The 21,098-nt window shown below is 37.5% G+C and overlaps 1 protein-coding gene across 17 annotated transcripts in view; it reads left to right on the forward strand.

Moving 5' to 3' along the window:
* Positions 1-21,098, forward strand: part of trpl (transient receptor potential-like) — an 82,550-nt gene that overhangs the window by 40,863 nt on the left and 20,589 nt on the right. For all 17 annotated transcript variants that reach the window (XM_073957750.1, XM_073957755.1, XM_073957758.1 and 14 more), the window contains 5 exons: positions 3,901-4,138; positions 12,712-12,854; positions 16,420-16,600; positions 16,666-16,857; positions 16,917-17,151. In XM_073957750.1, coding sequence (XP_073813851.1) covers positions 3,901-4,138; positions 12,712-12,854; positions 16,420-16,600; positions 16,666-16,857; positions 16,917-17,151 — 989 coding nt within the window. The remainder of the gene's footprint in view (positions 1-3,900; positions 4,139-12,711; positions 12,855-16,419; positions 16,601-16,665; positions 16,858-16,916; positions 17,152-21,098) is intronic.

Below are 21,098 nucleotides of genomic sequence, written 5' to 3' on the forward strand. Positions count from 1 at the left end.
TCCACGCTTGTTGGACTTTGAAAAAATATTTATTAAAAAATCCACGCTTGTTGGACTTTGAAAAAATATTTATTAAAAAATCCACGCTTGTTGGACTTTGAAAAAATATTTATTAAAAAATCCACGCTTCATGGACTTTAGAAAAAATATTTATTAAAAAATCCACGCTTGTTGGACTTTGAAAAAAATATTTATTAAAAAATCCACGCTTGTTGGTTTTTGAAAAAAATATTTATTAAAGAAATCCACGCATGTTGGACTTTGAAAAAATATTTATTAAAAAAATCCACGCTTGATGGACTTTGAAAAAATATTTATTAAAAAAATCCACGCTTGATGGACTTTGAAAAAATATTTACTAAAAAATCCACGCATGATGGACTTTGAAAAAATACTTACTAAAAAATCCACGCTTGTTGGACTTTGAAAAAATATTTATTAAAATAATCCACGCTTCATGGACTTTCAAAAAATATTTATTAAAAAATCCACGCTTGTTGAACTTTGAAAAAAATATTTATTAAAAAATCTACGCTTGTTGAACTTTGAAAAAAATATTTATTAAAAAATCCACGCTTGTTGAACTTTGAAAAAACTATTTATTAAAAAATCTACGCTTGTTGAACTTTGAAAAAAATATTTATTAAAAAATCCACGCTTGTTGAACTTTGAAAAAAATATTTATTAAAAAATGCACGCTTGTTGAAGTTTGAAAAAAATATTTATTAAAAAATGCACGCTTGTTGAAGTTTGAAAAAAATATTTATTAAAAAATCCACGCTTGTTGAAGTTTGAAAAAAATATTTATTAAAAAATCCACGCTTGTTGAAGTTTGAAAAAAATATTTATTAAAAAATCCACGCTTGTTGAAGTTTGAAAAAAATATTTATTAAAAAATCCACGCTTGTTGAAGTTTGAAAAAAATATTTATTAAAAAATCCACGCTTGTTGGACTTTGAAAAAAATATTTATTAAAAAATCCACGCTTGTTGGACTTTGAAAAAAATATTTATTAAAAAATCCACGCTTGTTGGACTTTGAAAAAAATATTTATTAAAAAATCCACGCTTGTTGGACTTTGAAAAAAATATTTATTAAAAAATCCACGCTTGTTGGACTTTGAAAAAAATATTTATTAAAAAATCCACGCTTGTTGGACTTTAAAAAAAATATTTATTAAAAAATCCACGCTTGTTGGACTTTGAAAAAAATATTTATTAAAAAATCCACGCTTGTTGGACTTTGAAAAAAATATTTATTAAAAAATCCACGCTTGTTGGACTTTGAAAAAAATATTTATTAAAAAATCCACGCTTGTTGGACTTTGAAAAAAATATTTATTAAAAAATCCACGCTTGTTGGACTTTGAAAAAAATATTTATTAAAAAATCCACGCTTGTTGGACTTTGAAAAAAATATTTATTAAAAAATCCACGCTTGTTGGACTTTGAAAAAAATATTTATTAAAAAATCCACGCTTGTTGGACTTTGAAAAAAATATTTATTAAAAAATCCACGCTTGTTGGACTTTGAAAAAAATATTTATTAAAAAATCCACGCTTGTTGGACTTTGAAAAAAATATTTATAAAAAAATCCACGCTTGTTGGACTTTGAAAAAAATATTTATTAAAAAATCCACGCTTGTTGGACTTTGAAAAAAATATTTATTAAAAAATCCACGCTTGTTGAACTTTGAAAAAAATATTTATTAAAAAATCCACGCTTGTTGAACTTTGAAAAAAATATTTATTAAAAAATCCACGCTTGTTGGAGTTTGAAAAAATATTTATTAAAAAATCCACGCTTGTTGGAGTTTGAAAAAAATATTTATTAAAAAATCCAAGCTTGTTGGACTTTGAAAAAAATATTTATTAAAAAATCCACGCTTGTTGGACTTTGAAAAAAATATTTATTAAAAAATCCACGCTTGTTGGACTTTGAAAAAAATATTTATTAAAAAATCCACGCTTGTTGGACTTTGAAAAAAATATTTATTAAAAAATCCACTCTTGTTGGACTTTGAAAAAATATTTATTAAAAAATCCACGCTTGTTGGACTTTGAAAAAAATATTTATTAAAAAATCCACGCTTGTTGGACTTTGAAAAAAATATTTATTAAAAAATCCACGCTTGTTGGACTTTGAAAAAAATATTTATTAAAAAATCCACGCTTGTTGGTCTTTGAAAAAATATTTATTAAAAAATCCACGCTTGTTGGTCTTTGAAAAAATATTTTTTAAAAAATCCACGCTTGTTGGTCTTTGAAAAAATATTTTTTAAAAAATCCACGCTTGTTGGACTTTGAAAAAAATATTTATTAAAAAATCCACGCTTGTTGGACTTTGAAAAAATATTTATTAAAAAATCCACGCTTGTTGGACTTTGAAAAAATATTTATTAAAAAATGCACGCTTGTTGGACTTTGAAAAAAATATTTATTAAAAAATCCACGCTTGTTGGACTTAAAAAAAATATTTATTAAAAAAATCCACGCTTGTTGGACTATGAAAAAATAGTTATTAAAATTTTAAATTTAAACTACTGCTAAATCAATTAAAGCATACTTTTATGTTGCCATTCTTTTCATGCAAACGGTCATCATGGCAGATCAAACAGAAACATATTTTTAGGGGAAAACTTATTTAAATAACCTACAATATAATTATAGTCTAAAAGATAAGAAGGTTGATGAAACCGGATGGGAGTGGTATGCTACCAAAGTAAATAAATTTGGGGAATGTTAAATACCGCCAGTGGTTGTAAAATAATTTATTTACTTTATAATTTTAAAATTGTTTGGGGTAAAGAACAAAACGAGCCAAATAACTTTTTAATGATGTAGCTGGCAAGTAACTCAATAAAGTTTTCAAGGTTTCTTGGAGCAGGTGATATTGTCGTTATGCGGGTTTGATGTTTGTTAAAAAAAATTGTGTATTTTTTGTAGAATTAACAGTTAAATTGTTGATATATTTATAAAATTACAAATTAATGCTCTAAAAATATTTAAAATTAGCAGCTTTTCTGAGAATACGATTTTTTCCTTTAGTTTGATGTCTTGTCATCAGCGAGGGAATTATTAATTCTCTTACTAAATATGCTGAGTGATGCGAACATATTTTCTACATTACCTGTCATGAAAATGTGAAGATGCTTTCAGGAACACTAATGTCCTAAACTTTGCAGTGTTTCCTGACATCATTGCAATGGGAATTATTGCCTCACTACCATTTCTCCTTTCCCCTCCTCCCGGACTGTTCTAATTTTCCATTTCCAGCCATAAGGCATCTAATTAAAAGTTTTCATTTTTTGTGCCTTTGCCTAAACAGAGTACCTAGCAAGCAATTTGTGAGCAAATAAAACGAAGTCAAAATAAAATTTCAACAACCTTCTTCTTGTTCTGTTTTCAATTTAAATATGAACTTTTCTATTGATTTGAAACTTTACAAAAAAGTAAAATACGAACGAACGACAGAACAAATATAATTGTGCTGCTCTTTTGAATTTGTGCCCAAATATGCTGCAGACATTGAAGTAATTGTGTCAAATTGTTGTTGTTGTATTTGTCGTCAAACACAAATACGTACACAACAGGTATTCGTTTTTTTTTTTTTTTTGGGAAAAACTAAAAAGTTGTTCATATTATTTGGTTGACAATTTACCTAATGAGTTCGGTAATTACCTGCAAAAATTGCATACTTTTAGGAGAAGAATAGAAAAGAAATTTTGTTTAGTTTGTTTAATGAGAATAGATTTTGAAAATAAATTTAAATTAAAATAGTTTGGAAATTTGTTCATTATTTATTTGGTTTATATTGGAATCCCACCTTTTGTTTGTATCCTTCAAAATTTGTTCAATATTAATTGAAATGATATTTTTTTTTTTCACTTTTTGTTTCAGAATCCTTCAAAAAGCCCATCGCAAGCACCACATCAACATCAATTGTATGGATCCCCTGGGCCGTCGTGCCCTCACCCTGGCCATCGATAATGAAAATCTCGAAATGGTTGAGTTGTTGGTAATAATGGGTGTTGAAACCAAGGATGCCTTGCTGCATGCCATCAATGCTGAATTTGTTGAGGCTGTGGAGCTGTTATTGGAACATGAAGAGTTGATATACAAAGAGGGTGAACTATATGTAAGTAGAAAAATTGCTTGACAAAGAGAAAGGGAGTAGCATAAAAGAAAAAGATGTTTGTCTTATCGAAAACAACCAATTTAAAGTACATTTACATTTTCCAAGGAAACATAAGTATATAGCAATGGAAATTAGTTTTTCTTTTGTTATTGCCTCTAAACCAGGAAGTTGTATGTTGAAGAAAAAAATGCCATACCATTCTTTGTCTAATCTTTAATTAGACATCAGTCATTAGACACGTTTTAAGGGAGTCACACACATATAACAATGGGTGTTGGTTATGTTTGCAATTCCTTTTTGTTAAAAAATTTGTTGGGGTTTGTCATCAACACCTTGGGCTGTACTCTCACATTAATTTCCTGTTCTTTTCGTAATGAAGTGTAGAAGTGCTTTTGGGGGTGGGAGGAAAATACTAATTTTGCACAAATATTACATACAATCATCTTTGGTGGTATTGCTCGTAGATGTGTGTGTGTGAAGCAATATAAAATATTCAAACGAAAGTACTTACAGGAACAGAAAAATTGTCCCATAAACCTAACTAAGTGGCGAGTATCAATTATCACTGACTAAGGACCTGTCAGAAGTACTATTTTTGAGATAATAGACAATCCGGAACATCTTATAGGGAACAGTCAGGTTATAGGGAACAGTCAGATTCATTATCTCAGATATAAGGGACAGTCAAACTTGCGATCTTTGAAACAGGGTCCAGTCATGACAATTATCAATGAGATAAGGGGCAGTTAGGACAATTATTACTGATTTGGGGCAAATCAAGTCCATTATCTATAAGATAAAGGCCTGCCAGAACCATCAAGTCTGAGAAAGCGGCCAATCAAGTAAAGAAAAAAATTATCTATGAGATAAGGGTCATACAGGAAACGTTTCACTGACATACGGGCCCGTCAGCATCATTATCTCAGATATAAGGCACAGGTTGGACAATTATATATGAGATAGTAGATAATCAGGGCCACCATCTATGAGGTAAGGATCAGTTTGATCAATTATCTATGAGAAAGTGGCCGATCAGAACTATTATCTATAATATAAGGCCAAGCTTAGGCAATCATCTATGAGATAGCGGTCATTCAGAAACCTTATCTGTGAAAAAAGGAACTGCAGCTTAGACAATTATCTATGAGATAGTGGCCAATCAGGGCTATTATCTATGAGATAAAGGTTTATTTTGATAAATTATCTATGAGATAAGGGTAAACTTGATTAATTATCTATGAGATAGTGGCCAATCAGGGCCATATGGGGCAGATTGATCCATTCTTTATGAGAGTGTTGCCAATCAGTGAAATTATCTATGAGATAAGTCCCAGATTACACAATTATCTACCAGATAGTGACCAATCAGGGCTATTATTTATGAGATAAGGCTCAGTTTACACAATTATCCATGATATTATGGGCAATCTGATACTTTATCTATGAGATAGGTCCCAGACTTGACAGTTATCTATGACAATATGCCCAATTTAGACAATTATATATGAAACACTGGCTAATCAATACCATTATCTATGGGACAAGGGGCTGTTTGACCAATTATCTATCAGATAGTGGCAGATCAGGGCCATTATCTACGAGAAAAGGCCCAGCTTATACAATTATCTGTGAGATAATGGTCAACAGTGTCATTATCAATATTATAAGGCTAATCTTAGACAATAATCTATGATATAGTGAGAAACATTATCTATGTGATTAGGCCTTGGTTGGACAATTATCTACGAGATAGTGGCCAATCAGGGCCACTCTCTATGATTTATACCCATCTTAGTCAATTATCTATGAAAAAGTTGCCAACCAGGGCCATTATTTATGATATAAACCCATTTTGGACAATAAGATATGATATAGTGGTCAATATAGAAACATTATCTTTGAGATAAAAGTCAGCATGATCAATTACACTGCTCAACAAAATTGAAAAAGTTGAATGTTTCAGACGAAGTTGAGTTGTTTCTAGATGAAATCGGCGAGTTATTTTCAAATCCGGTCCCTGTTTTTCTCCATCAGCTCTTGTTTTTCAGATATAGCTCAAAATCTGTTTTTACGAGTTTAACCCAGACTTTCGTTATTTTCGGCTACAAACAAATATTTTTTTGTGGGGTTTTCGACATTAATATATTAACGAGATGTTGTACGCTCGATACAAATCGTTTTTGAAATAGTTATGGTGAGTATATATCAAAAAATATAGAAAATATACGACGGACCTTGTAAAAATTGCTTATTTTGAGTACTTTAAGCTGTAATTACGTCATCGGGGGAAGTCATAGGATCTTCATATGGCAATGCGGATATGCTTAGGGTGTCTACTATATAGTCCAGTATTCAAATATATAATATAAAGTGCATAGCCCCCATGATTCGGACATAACCTAAAAATCATCATGAAGACTGCCATTGAAAAGTAAATGGCTTATGTGGTCATGAATCACTGGTAAATTATTTCCCTTTAGCAGTCTTCATGGCGATTTTTAGGTTATGGCCGAATCATGGGGGCTATGAACCTTATATTATACATTTGAATACTAGATTATATAGTAGACACCCTAAGCATATCCGGAGTACCATATGAAGATCCTATGACTTCCCCCGATGACGTAATTACAGCTTAAAGTACTCACAATATGCAATTTTTACAAGGTCCGTGGTATATTTTCTATATTTTTTTGATATATACCTACCATAACTATTTCAAAAACAATTTGTATCGAGCGTACAACATCTCCTTAATATATTAATGTCGAAAAACCCACAAAAAATATTTGTTTGTACTCGAAAATAACGAAAGTCTGGGTTAAACTCGTAAAAACCGATTTTGAGCTATATCTCAAAGAGCTGATGGAGAAAAACCGGGACCGGATTTGAAATTAACTCGCCGATTTCATCTAGAAACAACTGCAACTTCGGTTGAAACAAAAGTCCTGTTGACCAGTGTTATCCATGAAAAGGTAATCACTCAGGGGCATTATCTATAAGGAGAAGCTCAGCTTAGACAGTTAGTGGAGAATCGGAAATATCTGTGAGGAAAGCGCCATATTACACAATGAGAATTATTAGTGGTCAATGAGAATTGTTAGCTATTAGATAAGGGGCATCTCGATCATCAGATCGATCATGCTTATATAACCATATATAAGATAGTGGCGAATAAAGACCATTATCTATTAGATAAGGGACAGTTTGATAAATTATTTATGAGATTGTTGTCAATCAGGACCATTATCTTTGAGATAAGGCCCAGCTTGGACGAGTATCTATGAGATAGTGGCCAATCAAGGCTCTTATCTATGAAATTATGACCAGCTTAGGCAATTATCTTTTAGATAGTGGTCAATCAGGACCATTATCTCGGAAATAAGAGCCAGAGTAGGAAATTATCCATGAGATTGTGGCAAATCAGGACCATTATCACTGCGATAAGGGGCATCTTGATCATTTATCTATAAGAAAATGACCAATCAGGGCCATTATCTATGAGATATGGCCCAGATTAGACAATTATCTATGAGATAATAGCCTACTAGCGTCAGTATCTATTAGACAAGGCTAATATTAGACGCTTATCTATTTTATAGTGGCCAATCATGAACATTATCTATGAAATAAGGCCAAGCTTAGCCTACTAACTATGAGGTAGTGGCCAATCAGGGCCGTTTTCTAAAAGATAACGCTCAGCTTCGACAGACATCTACGGGTCATTATCTACGAGATAAGGCCCAGTCAGGACCATTATCACTGATTTAAGAATTATTAAAGACCGTTATCTATGAAATAGGGGCCGGTCAAGACAATTATCTCTTAGATAGTATCCTGCTTGGGCATTTAGCTATGAGAAAGAGGCCAATCAGAGCCCTTATCTATGAGATAAGGCAAATCTTTCACAACTATATATGAGATAGTGGTCAATGAAAGCCATTATCTATAAGATAAATGGCAGCTTCATCATTTATCTGTGCGATAGTGGCCAATCAGAGCCAATATCTATGAGATAAACACCAGTTTATACAATTATGTATGAAATAGTGACCAATAAAGGACATTATCTATGAGATAAGTCCCCGATTGGACAACGATCGATGAGATAGTGGCAAATCAAGGCATTGTGAATGAGATAAGGCCTCGAGTGTACAACTATTATGAGATAGGGGGCAATAAGGTTCATTGTCTATGAGATAAGGCCATGCCTAGCCAATTATCTGTGAGATAGCGGCCATTCATATAACTTATCCAATCAGGAACATTATCTGTGAGGTAAGATCCAGCATGGACAATTATCTATATATTAGCGGTCAATCAAGGGTATTGTCTAAGAGATACGGTCCCGCCAATATAGTCATGTTTATGGTTGGAGAGTTCTCTTAAATAAACCACGCCCATAGAGCCAAGGTTGGGCTTTTAAAGTTCTCACGCCCATAGAGCGAAGGTTGGCCACCACGCCCATAGAGCGAAGGTTGGGCTTGGAAAATTCTTTTAAATGAACCACGCCCATGGAGCCATTGATGGGCCCATAGAGCGAAGATTGGCCACGGAAAATTCTTTTAAATTAACCAGGCCCATGGAGCCATGGATGGGCTTGGAAATTTCTTTAAAATAAACCAGGCCCATGGAGCCATGGATGGGCTTGGAAATTTCTTTAAAATAAACCATGGCCATGGAGTCATGGGAGGGATTGTACAATTCTTTAAAATAAACCACGCCCATAGAGCGAAGGTTGGCAATGGAAAATTCTTTAAAATAAACCACGCCCATAGAGCGAAGGTTGGCAATGGAAAATTCTTTAAAATAAACCACGCCCATAGAATGAAGGTTGAGCTTGGAAAATTCTTTAAAATACACCACGCCCATGGATGGGCTTGGAAAATTCTTTAAAATACACCACGCCCACGGATGGGCTTGGAAAATTCTTTAAAATAAACCACGCCTATGGATGGGCTTGGGAAATTCTTTAAAATAAACCACGTCCATGGAGCCATGGATGGGTTTGGATAATTCTTTCAAATAAACCACGACCATGGAACCATTCTTTAAAATAAACACTCTTACTGGGCCATGGATGGTCTTGGGAAATTCTTTAAAATAAACCACGCCCATAGAGCCATGGATGGGCTTGGAAATTATTTAAAATAAACACGCTTATAGGGCCAAGGTTGGGCTAGGGAAATTATTTTAAATAAACCACGCCCATAGAGCCAAGGTTACTTACTTATTTACGTATCTGTCCCATTACAGAACATTTGTTCCATAAGCTGAACTAAGAAAAGATCTCCAACTCTCTCTGTTTAGTGCTTCGCTTTCTGGAATACCGCGCCTTTTCATCTCTTCATCCACTTGTTTGCGCCATCTATTTTTTGGCCTGCCAATTCTGCCTGCACCACCATGCGGCCCGAATTTATACGCCTTTTTAGCGGGTTCATCAACGCTCATTCTTATGATATGGCCTAGCGTTGTGTAACAGATACAGACCGTGGTGCATACCTGCCTTGACTGCTTGCGCAAATACCCAAGCTTCTGAACCATACATCAGCACGGGTAGTATCAATGTTTTGTTTGACTTGATGTGGCTTTATTCCTAAACTACTTACTCAGCCTGAAGTAGCATCTGTTGGCCAACACTATTCTTCTTTTATTTCACAACTGATGTTGTTGGTTGTGTTTACGGCGATGCCGAGGTAACCGAAGTCCTTTACTACCTCAAAATTATAGGAACCAACGCCAACAGTTGCCCCGATCTCTATGGACGCATTGCGCGACGACACCATTAACTTTGTCTTCTCGCCGTTTACCGCCAGACCCACTTTAGCAGATTCCCTTTCGACTTTTTCAGAGGTATCAGTTACTTCCTTTACCGATCGACCTATGATGTCAATGTCATCGGCATAAGCAAGTAACATATGGCTGTTTGTATATATTGTGCCAATTCTTTTCTCCTTCGCATCCCGTATAACCTTTTCCAGCAGAATGTTGAAAAGATCACACGAGAGGCCATCACCTTGTCTGAAACCTCTTTTGGTACCAAACTCTTCGGAGAGGTTCTTTCCTATTTTAACTGATGATCGAATATCAGTTAATGTTATTCTACAAAGCCGGATGAGCTTTGCAGAGATACCAAATTCAGACATGGTTTGGAAAAACTTTGAACGTAGGGGGCTGTCGAAGGCTGCATTGTAATCAACAAAAAGGTGGTAAGTGTCGATCTGCATCTCTTGGCTCTTCTCCAGGATTTGCCGCAGGGTAAATATCTGGTCAATGGTGGATTTGATCATCATTGACCATAGGCTTTAGTCGTTCGAACATTATCCCTGACACTATCTTGTAGGAAATATGGAGAAGACTTATGCCCCTATAGTTAGAGCATACAGTCTTATCTCCTTTCTTGTGGACAGGGCACAGGCCAGATGGTGCTAACTAGCTGATGAATACACCTTATCAGCGTGTCGCCTCCGGTTTTGAACAGCTCGGCTGGTAAGCCATCGGCTCCTGCTGCCTTATTATTCTTCAGCCGACTTATTGCTGTCTTTACCTCATCTTGGCTGGGCGGTATACATTCAATACCATCTTCTGGGATTGGATCTGTGGTATCTTCGCCGTCTTCGCTACTATCGGATACCAACCGTTTCGAGAAATGTTCTTTCCATATTCTGAACACACTATCTGTATCAGTTACCAAATTACCTTGCTGGTCTCTACAGGAAGATGCGCCTGTACCAAAGCTATCAGTTTGATGTTTTATTTTTTGGTAGAACTTTCGGACTTCATTCTGGCTCCTGTACATCTCGATTTTTTCACATTCCCGTCTTTCCATTTCTCTCTTTTTCCTACGGAGAATACGTTTCTCCTCTCCCCTTTTCTCCCGAGTGGAATATGCTGTGGCTATCTGTTGTGTTTGCAGCTTTTAATCGAATTGCAGCGAGTCTTTCATTCACTGGGGTGAAGCTGGAGACCAGATGTTTTAACCCCCGACCAACTACAAATCCGCAACCAAACTCATGCTTTGTGTCATGGCAGCTATAATACAATGCGTCAACTTGGGGTGTTGCTGTGACGCCTTTCCCAATCCATCGTATTTCCTGTATGGCAGTAATGTCGGCCTTGTACTTTTCAAGTACATCTACCAATGCGTAAACTGCACCTTTTCTATAAAGAGTGCGAACATTCAGGTGCAGATTCACAGTTCATGGTCCTTAAAACGTTTGCGGGGTTCGTCAACATTAGAGGGGTTTGTTTTTCTTTTCATTCGTTTTTCAAAGTAGGCTGCTTTTTCTAGGGGAGGGTTACCTGCCCGACACCCAAACCCAAGTTCTTAACGTTCTTGTGGGTGAACGCTCGGCACATGTTAGCTCACTATTTTTAACGGGTGTTAAAGGCAGCTCCCCAGGTGACACCACGGGGAGGTCAGTGTCCACTTGGGATGAAAGAGGGACCAAGATAAATCCTGGGCTTTGCCATGTTAAAGCCGGTCAGGACCGTTCCTTGGTATCTTCCATCCCATACGTCACCCAAATTCGTTACATGGAAGAAAAGTACGTAACATTTGAACGAAAATACCTGATTAGTTTTTGAGGTCATTTTTTAAATATTTATCTGATTTAAAATACGACATAACAGAATGTCCTAGATTTCAAAACTCTCCCTACATTTGTCAATGTTTTCTTTAATCTTTCTCAAATGTCTTCCATAAATGTGTCACATATCCTCAACGTTGCCTTAAAATCTTAAAACGCCGGCAATATATATTCATAATCATAGGCAATTTAGTAGCATTTGTTCGTATCATGTTTTCATGGGGTTTCATCTGTCTGTTTCTTCTCCTAGAGAAAAGACAAAGAGACAAAGATAGGCACAAAAACAAAACTGTAACGATATCCCACAATGGCTGCATAAAAGCCTATAGCCTAGCACGAATGACTGCCTAGTCATATAGTCAGCTGTTTGTATGCCTTTATAAGGATCCGGAACGATGACAAACAACAGCAGCAAAAAAAAAAAAAAAAAGAAATGGAATGACATGAATGTTTGCTTGATTAGGCACTTAATGTACCACAAATGTTACGTTTAAGCTACTTGTTTGTGTTTTATTTTTTTCCTTTCCTACTACTACTTAAACTTCTTCGATGATGCTTGAGATGTTTGGCTTTAGAGAAAATTTTAATTTTCCATGCTTTGTGCAAAAAACGAAAAAAAGTGCTGTAAGGGGGAGTGGGTACACACACGCCCTTGACTTCATTATTCATGTGCATGAAATGTTTAGCAATAGCAAAGAACAAAAAACGAAAGGTTGCAAAGTTCTAGAGTCTGTCTCAGGCATTTTCATTTCATTTCGTTTTTTTTTTGTTTGGCAAACAAATGATTCGCATTTTTGCTACTGAATTGAAACTTATCTCTTTTGTTGTTTTTGAAAGACACACACACACATACAAAATTTACTTTTCACTTTTTCTGCCGCATTTGTTATTCTCGATGTTTTCCTTTTAGCAGTTTTACAACTAGGTTTCCTTTGTTTTTTCGTTTCTCTTTGCTAACTTTCTTTCTTGTTCTTCTTCCTCTAGAGTTGGCAAAAAGTTGACATTAATACAGCCATGTTTCCGCCGGATATAACACCTTTAATACTGGCAGCTCACAAAAACAATTTTGAAATCTTAAAAATTCTTTTGGACAGAGGTGCTGCCGTCCCAGTACCCCATGATATCAGGTAAGTTTTGTTAAGCATATCTTCATGCTGCTTTGTGAAAAGAGATAGCGTTGAGAAATGGAATATAGTTATGACAGTTACAGAGGAAATTCCATGAAAGGGTTGGGGGAAATATTTTCTGGGGATTTTGTTGTTTAGCGGAGTTTTAGAGTAATACCTTACATCTTTCGTTGTCTCCGAGACACAAGTCCAATTGGTTAAACTATATAAGGGTCATTTAGGAGACAAGGACCATTATCTCTGTGATAAGGGCCAGTCAGGACCATTATCTCTGAGATAAGGGCCAGTCAGGACCTATAACTCTGAGATAAGGGTCAGTCAGGACCATTATCTCTCAGATAAGGGCCAGTCAGGACCATTATCGCTGAGATAAGGGTCAGTCAGGACCATTATCTCCGAGATAAGTGTCAGTCAGGACCATTATCTCTGAGTTAAGAGTCTGTCAGAACCATTATCACTTAGTTAAGAGTCTGTCAGGGCTATCATCTCTGAGATATGGGTCTGTAGGACCAGTATCTCTAAGATTAGTACCAGTCAGGACCATTTTCTCTGAGATAAGGCCCGTCAGGACCATTATATATAGATATGAGCCAGTCAGGACCATTATCTCTGAGATAAGGGCCAGTCAGGACTATTATTTCTGAGATAAGGACCAGTCAGGTCCACTATCTCTGAGATAAGGGCCAGTCAGGACCTATATCTCTGAGATAAGGGCCAGTCAGGACCATTATCTATGAGATAAAGGCCATTCAGGACCATTGTCTCTGAGATAAGGGCCAGTCAGGACCATTGTCTCCGAGATAAGGGTCAGTCAGGACCATTATCTCTGAGATAAGGGTCAGTTTAAACCACTATCTCTGAGATAAGGATCAGTCAGGACCATTATCTCTGAGACAAGTGTCTGTTAGGACCATTATCTCTGAGATAAGGGTATATCAGGGCCATTATCTCTGATGTAACGGTCTCTCAGGACCATTATCTTTGAGGTAAGGGTCAGTCAGGATCATCAGGTCTGTGATAAGGGTCAGCCAGGACCATCTTCTCTGAGATAAGGGTCAATCAGGACCATTATCTCTGAGATAAGGGGCCAGTCAGTACCATTATCTCTGAGACAAGGGTCAGTCAGGACCATTATCTCTGAGATAGGAGTCTGTTAGGGCCATTATCTCTGAGATAAGTATCTCTCAGGACCATTATCTCTGAAAAAGGGGTCTCTTAGGACCATTAGTTTGGGCCGGCATGGAAGATTACCGCTGAGAAAAGGGCCAATCAGGGCCATTATCTCTCAGATATCGGGAATTTTGAAATGAGGGCCACTCAAGAACCTTATCTTTCAGATATGAATCTGTAAGGACCATTAACTTTGATATAAGGGCAAGTAATGACAATTTCTCTGAGATGAGGGTCAGCTAGGACCATTACTACTGAGACAAGGGTGTGTCCGAACCATTATCTTTAAGGTAAGGGTCAGCATGGACCATTATCTCTGAGATAATGGCCAGCTAGGACCATTATCTCTGAAATAAGGGCCAGTCAGGACTATTATCTCTAAGATAAGCGTCCGTCAGCACCATTATCTCTGAGATAAAGGTCAGTTAGTACCACTATCTCTGAGATAAGGGCCAGTCAGGACTTATAACTCTGAGATAAGGGCCAGTCAGGAACATTATCTCTCAGATAAGGGCCAGTCAGGACCATTATCTCCGAGATAAGTGTCGGTCAGGACCATTATCTCTGAGTTAAGAGTCTGTCAGGACTATTATCTCTGAGATATGGGTCTGTCAGGACCAGTATCTCTAAGATAAGGACCAGTCAGGATCATTTTCTCTGAGATAAGCCCCGTCAGGACCACTATCTCTGAGATGAGGGCCAGTCAGGATCATTATCTCTGAGATAAAGGCCATTCAGGACCATTATCTTTGAGATAAGGGTCAGGACCATTATCTCTGAGGTAAGGGCCAGTCAGGACTATTATTTCTGAGATAGGGACAAGTCAGGTCCATTATCTCTGAGATAAGGGCCAGTCAGGACCATTATCTCTGAGATAAAGGCCATTCAGGACCATTGTCTCTGAGATAAGGGACAGTCAGGACCATTATCTCTGAGATAACGATCAGTCAGGACTATTATCTCTGAGACAAGGGTCTGTTAGGACCATTATCTCTGAGATAAGGGTATATCAGGGCCATTATCTCTGATATAACGGTCTCTCAGAACTATTATCTTTGAGATAGAGGTCAGTCAGGATCATCAGGTCTGAGATAAGGGTCAGCCAGGACCATCTTCTCTGAGATAAGGGTCAATCAGGACCATTATCTCTGAGATAAGGGTCATTCAGGAAGATTATCTCTGAGATATGGGTCAGTAAGGACCATTATCTCTGAGATAAGGGTCAGTCAGGACCATTATCTCTGAGATAAGGGTCAGTCAGGAACATTATCTCTGAGATAAAGATCAGTCAGGACCACTATCTCTAAGATAAGGGTCAGTCAGGACCAGTACCTCTTAGATAGAGTTCAGTCAGGACCATATCTGAGATATGTGTCGGTCTGTCAGAACCACCATCTCTGATATAAGTGTCTGTCGGGACCATTATCTTTGAGATTAGATCAAGTTAGTACCATTATTTCTAAGATAAGATTCGGTCAGGACCTTTATCTTTAAGATTATGGCCAGTGAGGACCATTATCTCTGAGATAAGGGTCAATCAGGACCTTTATCTCTGGGATAAGGGCCAGTCAGGACCATTATCTCTGAGATAAGGGGCAGTCAGGACCATTATCTCTGAGATAAGGGCCCGTCAGGACCATTATCATTGAGATAAGGGCCAGTCAGGACTATTATCTCTGAGATAAGGGTCAATCAGGGCCATTATCTCTTAGTTATGGGCCAGTCATCACCATAATCTATGAGATTAAATCCAGTCAGGATCACTGAGAAAAGGGCTAATTTGGAACAATATCTCTGAGATAAAGGCCAATAAGAACCGTTATCTATGAGATAGGGGACAGCCAGTACCATTGTCTCTGAGATAAAAGCCTTTCAGGATATTTCTGAGGAAAGGGTGAGCCAGGACCAATATATCTTATCTAATGTCCAATCTGGACCATTATCTCTGAAATAAGATCCAGTTAGGACCATTATCACTGAGATAGGGCCAGTAAGGACTGACGTCTAAGGGATCATGGCTAGTCTGTGCCGTATCTCTGAGATAAAGAGATGTTAATACTCTTATCTCTGAGATAAGAGCCATCCAGGACCATTATCTCTGAGATAAGAGCTAGACATGACTATAATCTGTAAAATAAAGACCGGTCAGGACTATAATCTCTGAGGAAGAATAAACATCGTCGAGATAAGGGCCAGTCATAATCACTATCTTTGAGATAAGTTTCTTTTCTGAACCATTATCTCGAAAATAAAGGCCATACTTGTTGCAATAAGGCATTGTCAGGTCATTGTCTTTCAGATTAAGCTCGCTTATGACTATTATCTCCATGATAGCCTTAAAAAGTTCTTCGAAACCTCTACAAAAATCCCTAAACTTATGTTCCTTTCTATTCAGATGTGGTTGTGATGAGTGTGTGCGCATGTCCACGGAAGATTCTCTACGTCATTCCTTGTCTCGTGTAAATGTTTATCGAGCCCTATCCAGTCCATCGCTGATCTGTTTGACTTCTCCAGATCCAATTATGACATCATTTCAATTGTCATGGGAGCTGAGGAATCTTGCAATAACGGAACAGGTAAAAACCAAATAAATTACAAAAATAAGAAAATTCATTCCAAAATGTAATGTTTTTCCCCACAGGAATCCAAAGCAGAATATGTAGAACTCCGAAGACAATGTCAACAATTTGCTGTTGATTTGCTGGATCAGACTCGAACCTCCAATGAATTGGCCATTATATTAAATTATGATCCGGATATATCATCATATCAGCCGGGGGATCGGATGTCGCTGTCACGTCTGACCCAGGCGGTGTACTACAAGCAGAAGAAGGTGGGTTTAAGGTGTGAAGGATTTCGAGAAGATATTTTAAAGTTTTTGGTTCTTTACAGTTCGTTGCCCATTCCAACATCCAGCAGCTCTTGTCGGCCATCTGGTATGAAGGTCTACCGGGTTTTCGCCGCAAAAGCCTTTTGGAGAAAATGATTTGCATTGCCCAGGTGGCCGTCTTGTTCCCCATCTATTGCATGATCTACATGGTGGCACCGAATTGTAGAACGGGCGAGCTAATGCGTAAACCTTTTATGAAGTTTCTTATTCATGCCTCTTCGTATCTCTTCTTTTTGTGTAAGTAGAAGCGGCAAATGTCACAAAGATTTTGAGATGTTTTTGTTTGTCACAAACAAGCATAATTGAATATCATTCATGGGCTACTCTTAAAGGAATGGGGAGAGGGACGGGGGATGGAGAGAGAGAGAGAGGAAGCATAAGATAGTTTCTGAAAGCAAAAAGCTGGTAAATGACAGACTCCATTTTCAATTTTCTACTTTTCATTCATTTATCACAGAGAATTTTTAATTCAAATGTTTAGGTGGAAGGGATGTTTTAGAATGCACACACACGAACTCCCACTGGAATCTATTTCGTTGTTGTCTGTTAACGTTGACTCCAAAGTAAAATCCACTTCCTTTTTATTACAACTGAAAGCTGCAGCTGGCTTGGTAGGGTGGAGAGGACTTTATGTTTTCCTATTTGTTTAAATGACATGATGACTCTACTGGTTTTTCAACAACTGTGACAGCTGTGAACTGAAGGCAACCCCATGGAATGGAAGATGATGATGTCTTAAAACCATTTGTGGACATTATCTAATCTCATAAAGCAACGACAGCATCATTCGATGTTCTACAACTACAATAATAATAATAATAACTGAATGGTGGCAAACAGTGGTAATGGCAGAGGATCTAGGAGGATTTCTTAAAGTTTTTTTACCTAGCCAAAGAAGTCTATTAGGTTAGAGTATATAAAGACCCTTGCTGCAGAGGAGTGGAAGGTCGTCTTTAATAACCGAACTTCAGGGACAAAGTGTTGTAATTTTAATGAATATTTTTTGGTTCGAGTAGCCAAAATAAGGTCCAGCATGCAGAATAGTCTCTTTCTTTAACATAAGGCTCAGTCAGGATCATTACCCTTGAAATCAAAGAGATAGAAACGCCCTTTCTATGGAAACGCCCTTTCTTTCAGGGGTCTATAGAAGCACCCCTTCTTTCAAAAAGGTCTATAGAAGAACCCCTTCTTTAAAAAAGGTCTATAGAAGCACCCCTTCTTTCAAAAAGGTCTATAGAAGAACCCCTTCTTTAAAAAAGGTCTATAGAAGCGCCCTTTCTTTCAGGAAGGGTCTAAAGAAGCACCCTTTCTTTCAGAAAGAGTCTATAGAAGCACCCATTCTCTCAGATAGGGCCTACAGAAGCACTCTTTCTTTCAGAAAGGGTTTATAGAAGCACCCTTTCTTTCAGAAAGGGTCTATAGAAGCAGCCTTTCTTTCAGGAAAAGATAGGCTTTTCCACCCTTTCTTTCAGGAAGTGTCTATAGAAGCACCCTTTCTTTCAGGAAGTGTCTATAGAAGCACCCTTTCTTTCAAGAAGTGTCTATAGAAGCACCCTTTCTTTCAGGAAGTGTCTATAGACGCACCCTTTCTTTCAGGAAGTGTCTATAGAAGCACCCTTTCTTTCAGGAAGTGTCTATAGAAGCACCCTTTCTTTCAGGAAGTGTCTATAGAAGCACCCTTTCTTTCAGGAAGTGTCTATAGAAGCACCCTTTCTTTCAGGAAGTGTCTATAGAAGCACCCTTTCTTTCAGGAAGTGTCTATAGAAGCACCTTTTCTTTCAGGAAGTGTCTATAGAAGCACCCTTTCTTTCAGGAAGTGCCTATAGAAGCACCCTTTCTTTCAGGAAGTGTCTGTAGAAGCACCCTTTCTTTCAGGAAGTGTCTATAGAAGCACACTTTCTTTCAGGAAGTGTCTATAGAAGCACCCTTTCTTTCAGGAAGTTTCTATAGAAGCACCCTTTATTTCAGGAAGTGTCTACAGAAGCACCCTTTCTTTCAGGAAGTGTCTATAGAAGCACCCTTTCTTTCAGGAAGTGTCTATAGAAGCACCCTTTCTTTCAGGAAGTGTCTATAGAAGCACCCTTTCTTTCAGGAAGTGTCTATAGAAGCACCCTTTCTTTCAGGAAGTGTCTATAGAAGCACCCTTTCTTTCAGGAAGTGTCGATAGAAGCACCCTTTCTTTCAGGAAGTGTCTATAGAAGCATCCTTTCTTTCAGGAAGTGTCTATAGAAGCACCCTTTCTTTCAGGAAGTGTCGATAGAAGCACCCTTTCTTTCAGGAAGTGGCTATAGAAGCACCCTTTCTTTCAGGAAGTGTCTGTAGAAGCACCCTTTCTTTCAGGAAGTGTCTATAGAAGCACGTTTTCTTTCAGGAAGTGTCGATATAAGCACCCTTTCTTTCAGGAAGTGTCTATAGAAGCACCATTTCTTTCAGGAAGTGTCTATAGAAGCATCCTTTCTTTCAGGAAGTGTTAGAAGCACCCTTTCTTTCATGAAGTGTATATAGAAGCACCCTTTCTTTCAGGAAGTGTCTATAGAAGCGCCCTTCTTTTCATTACCCTTGAAATCAAAGAGATAGAAACGCCCTTTCTATGGAAACGCCCTTTCTTTCAGGGGTCTATAGAAGCACCCCTTCTTTAAAAAGTTCTATAGAAGCACCCCTTTCTTTAAAAAAGGTCTATAGAAGCACCCTTTCCTTAAAATAGGGCCTATAGAAGCACCCTTTCTTTCAGGAAAGGTCTAAAGAAGAACCCTTTCTTTCAGGAAAGGTCTAAAGAAGCACCCTTTCTTTCAGAAAGAGTCTATAGAAGCACCCATTCTCTCAGATAGGGTCTATAGAAGCACTCTTTCTTTCAAAAAGGGTCTATAGAAGCAGCCTTTCTTTCACGAAGTGTCTATAGAAGCAGCCTTTCTTTCAGGAAGTGTCTATAGAAGCACCCGTTCATTCAGGAAGTGTCTATAGAAGCACCCGTTCATTCAGGAAGTGTCTATAGAAGCACCCTTTCTTTCAGGAAGTATCTATAGAAGCACCCTTTCTTTCAGGAAGGGTCTATAGAAGCACCCTTTCTTTCAGCAAGTGTCTATAGAAGCACCCATTCTTTCAGGAAGTGTCTATAGAAGCACCCATTCTTTCAGGAAGTGTCGATATAAGCACCCTTTCTTTCAGGAAGTGTCTATAGAAGCACCATTTCTTTCAGGAAGTGTCTATAGAAGCATCCTTTCTTTCAGGAAGTGTTAGAAGCACCCTTTCTTTCATGAAGTGTCTATAGAAGCACCCTTACTTTCAGGAAGTGTCTATAGAAGCACCCTTTCTTTCACGAAGTGTCTATAGAAGCACCCTTACTTTCAGGAAGTGTCTATAGAAGCACCCTTTCTTTCAGGAAGGGTCTATAGAAGCACCCTTTCTTTCAGGAAGGGTCTATAGAAGCACCCTTTCTTTCAGGAAGTGTCTATAGAAGCACCCTTTCTTTCAGGAAGTGTCTATAGAAGCACCCTTTCTTTCAGGAAGTGTCTATAGAAGCACCATTTCTTTCAGGAAGTGTCTATAGAAGCAGCCTTTCTTTCAGGAAGTGTCTATAGAAGCAGCCTTTCTTTCAGGAAGTGTCTATAGAAGCACCCTTTCTTTCAGGAAGTGTCTATAGAAGCACCCTTACTTTCAGGAAGTGTCTATAGAAGCAGCCTTTCTTTCAGGAAGTGTCTATAGAAGCACCCTTTCTTTCAGGAAGTGTCTATAGAAGCACCCTTACTTTCAGGAAGTGTCTATAGAAGCACCCTTTCTTTCACGAAGTGTCTATAGAAGCACCCTTACTTTCAGGAAGTGTCTATAGAAGCACCCTTTCTTTCAGGAAGTGTCTATAGAAGCTGCCTTTCTTTCAGGAAGTGTCTATAGAAGCACCCTTTCTTTCAGGAAGTGTCTATCGAAGCACCCTTTCTTTCAGGAAGTGTCTATCGAAGCACCCTTTCTTTCAGGAAGTGTCTATAGAAGCACCCTTTCTTTCAGGAAGTGTCTATAGAAGCACACTTTCATTCAGGAAGTGTCTATAGAAGCACCATTTCTTTCAGAAAGTGTCTATAGAAGCACCCTTTCTTTCAGGAAGTGTCTATAGAGCAGCCTTTCTTTCAGGAAGTGTCTATAGAGCACCCTTTCTTCCAGGAAGTGTCTATAGAAGCACCCTTTCTTTCAGG

The sequence above is a fragment of the Musca autumnalis genome, unplaced genomic scaffold (genome assembly GCF_047663935.1).
Source record: "Musca autumnalis isolate F117 unplaced genomic scaffold, ASM4766393v1 scaffold_5, whole genome shotgun sequence".
Classification (NCBI taxonomy): Eukaryota; Metazoa; Arthropoda; class Insecta; order Diptera; family Muscidae; genus Musca; species Musca autumnalis.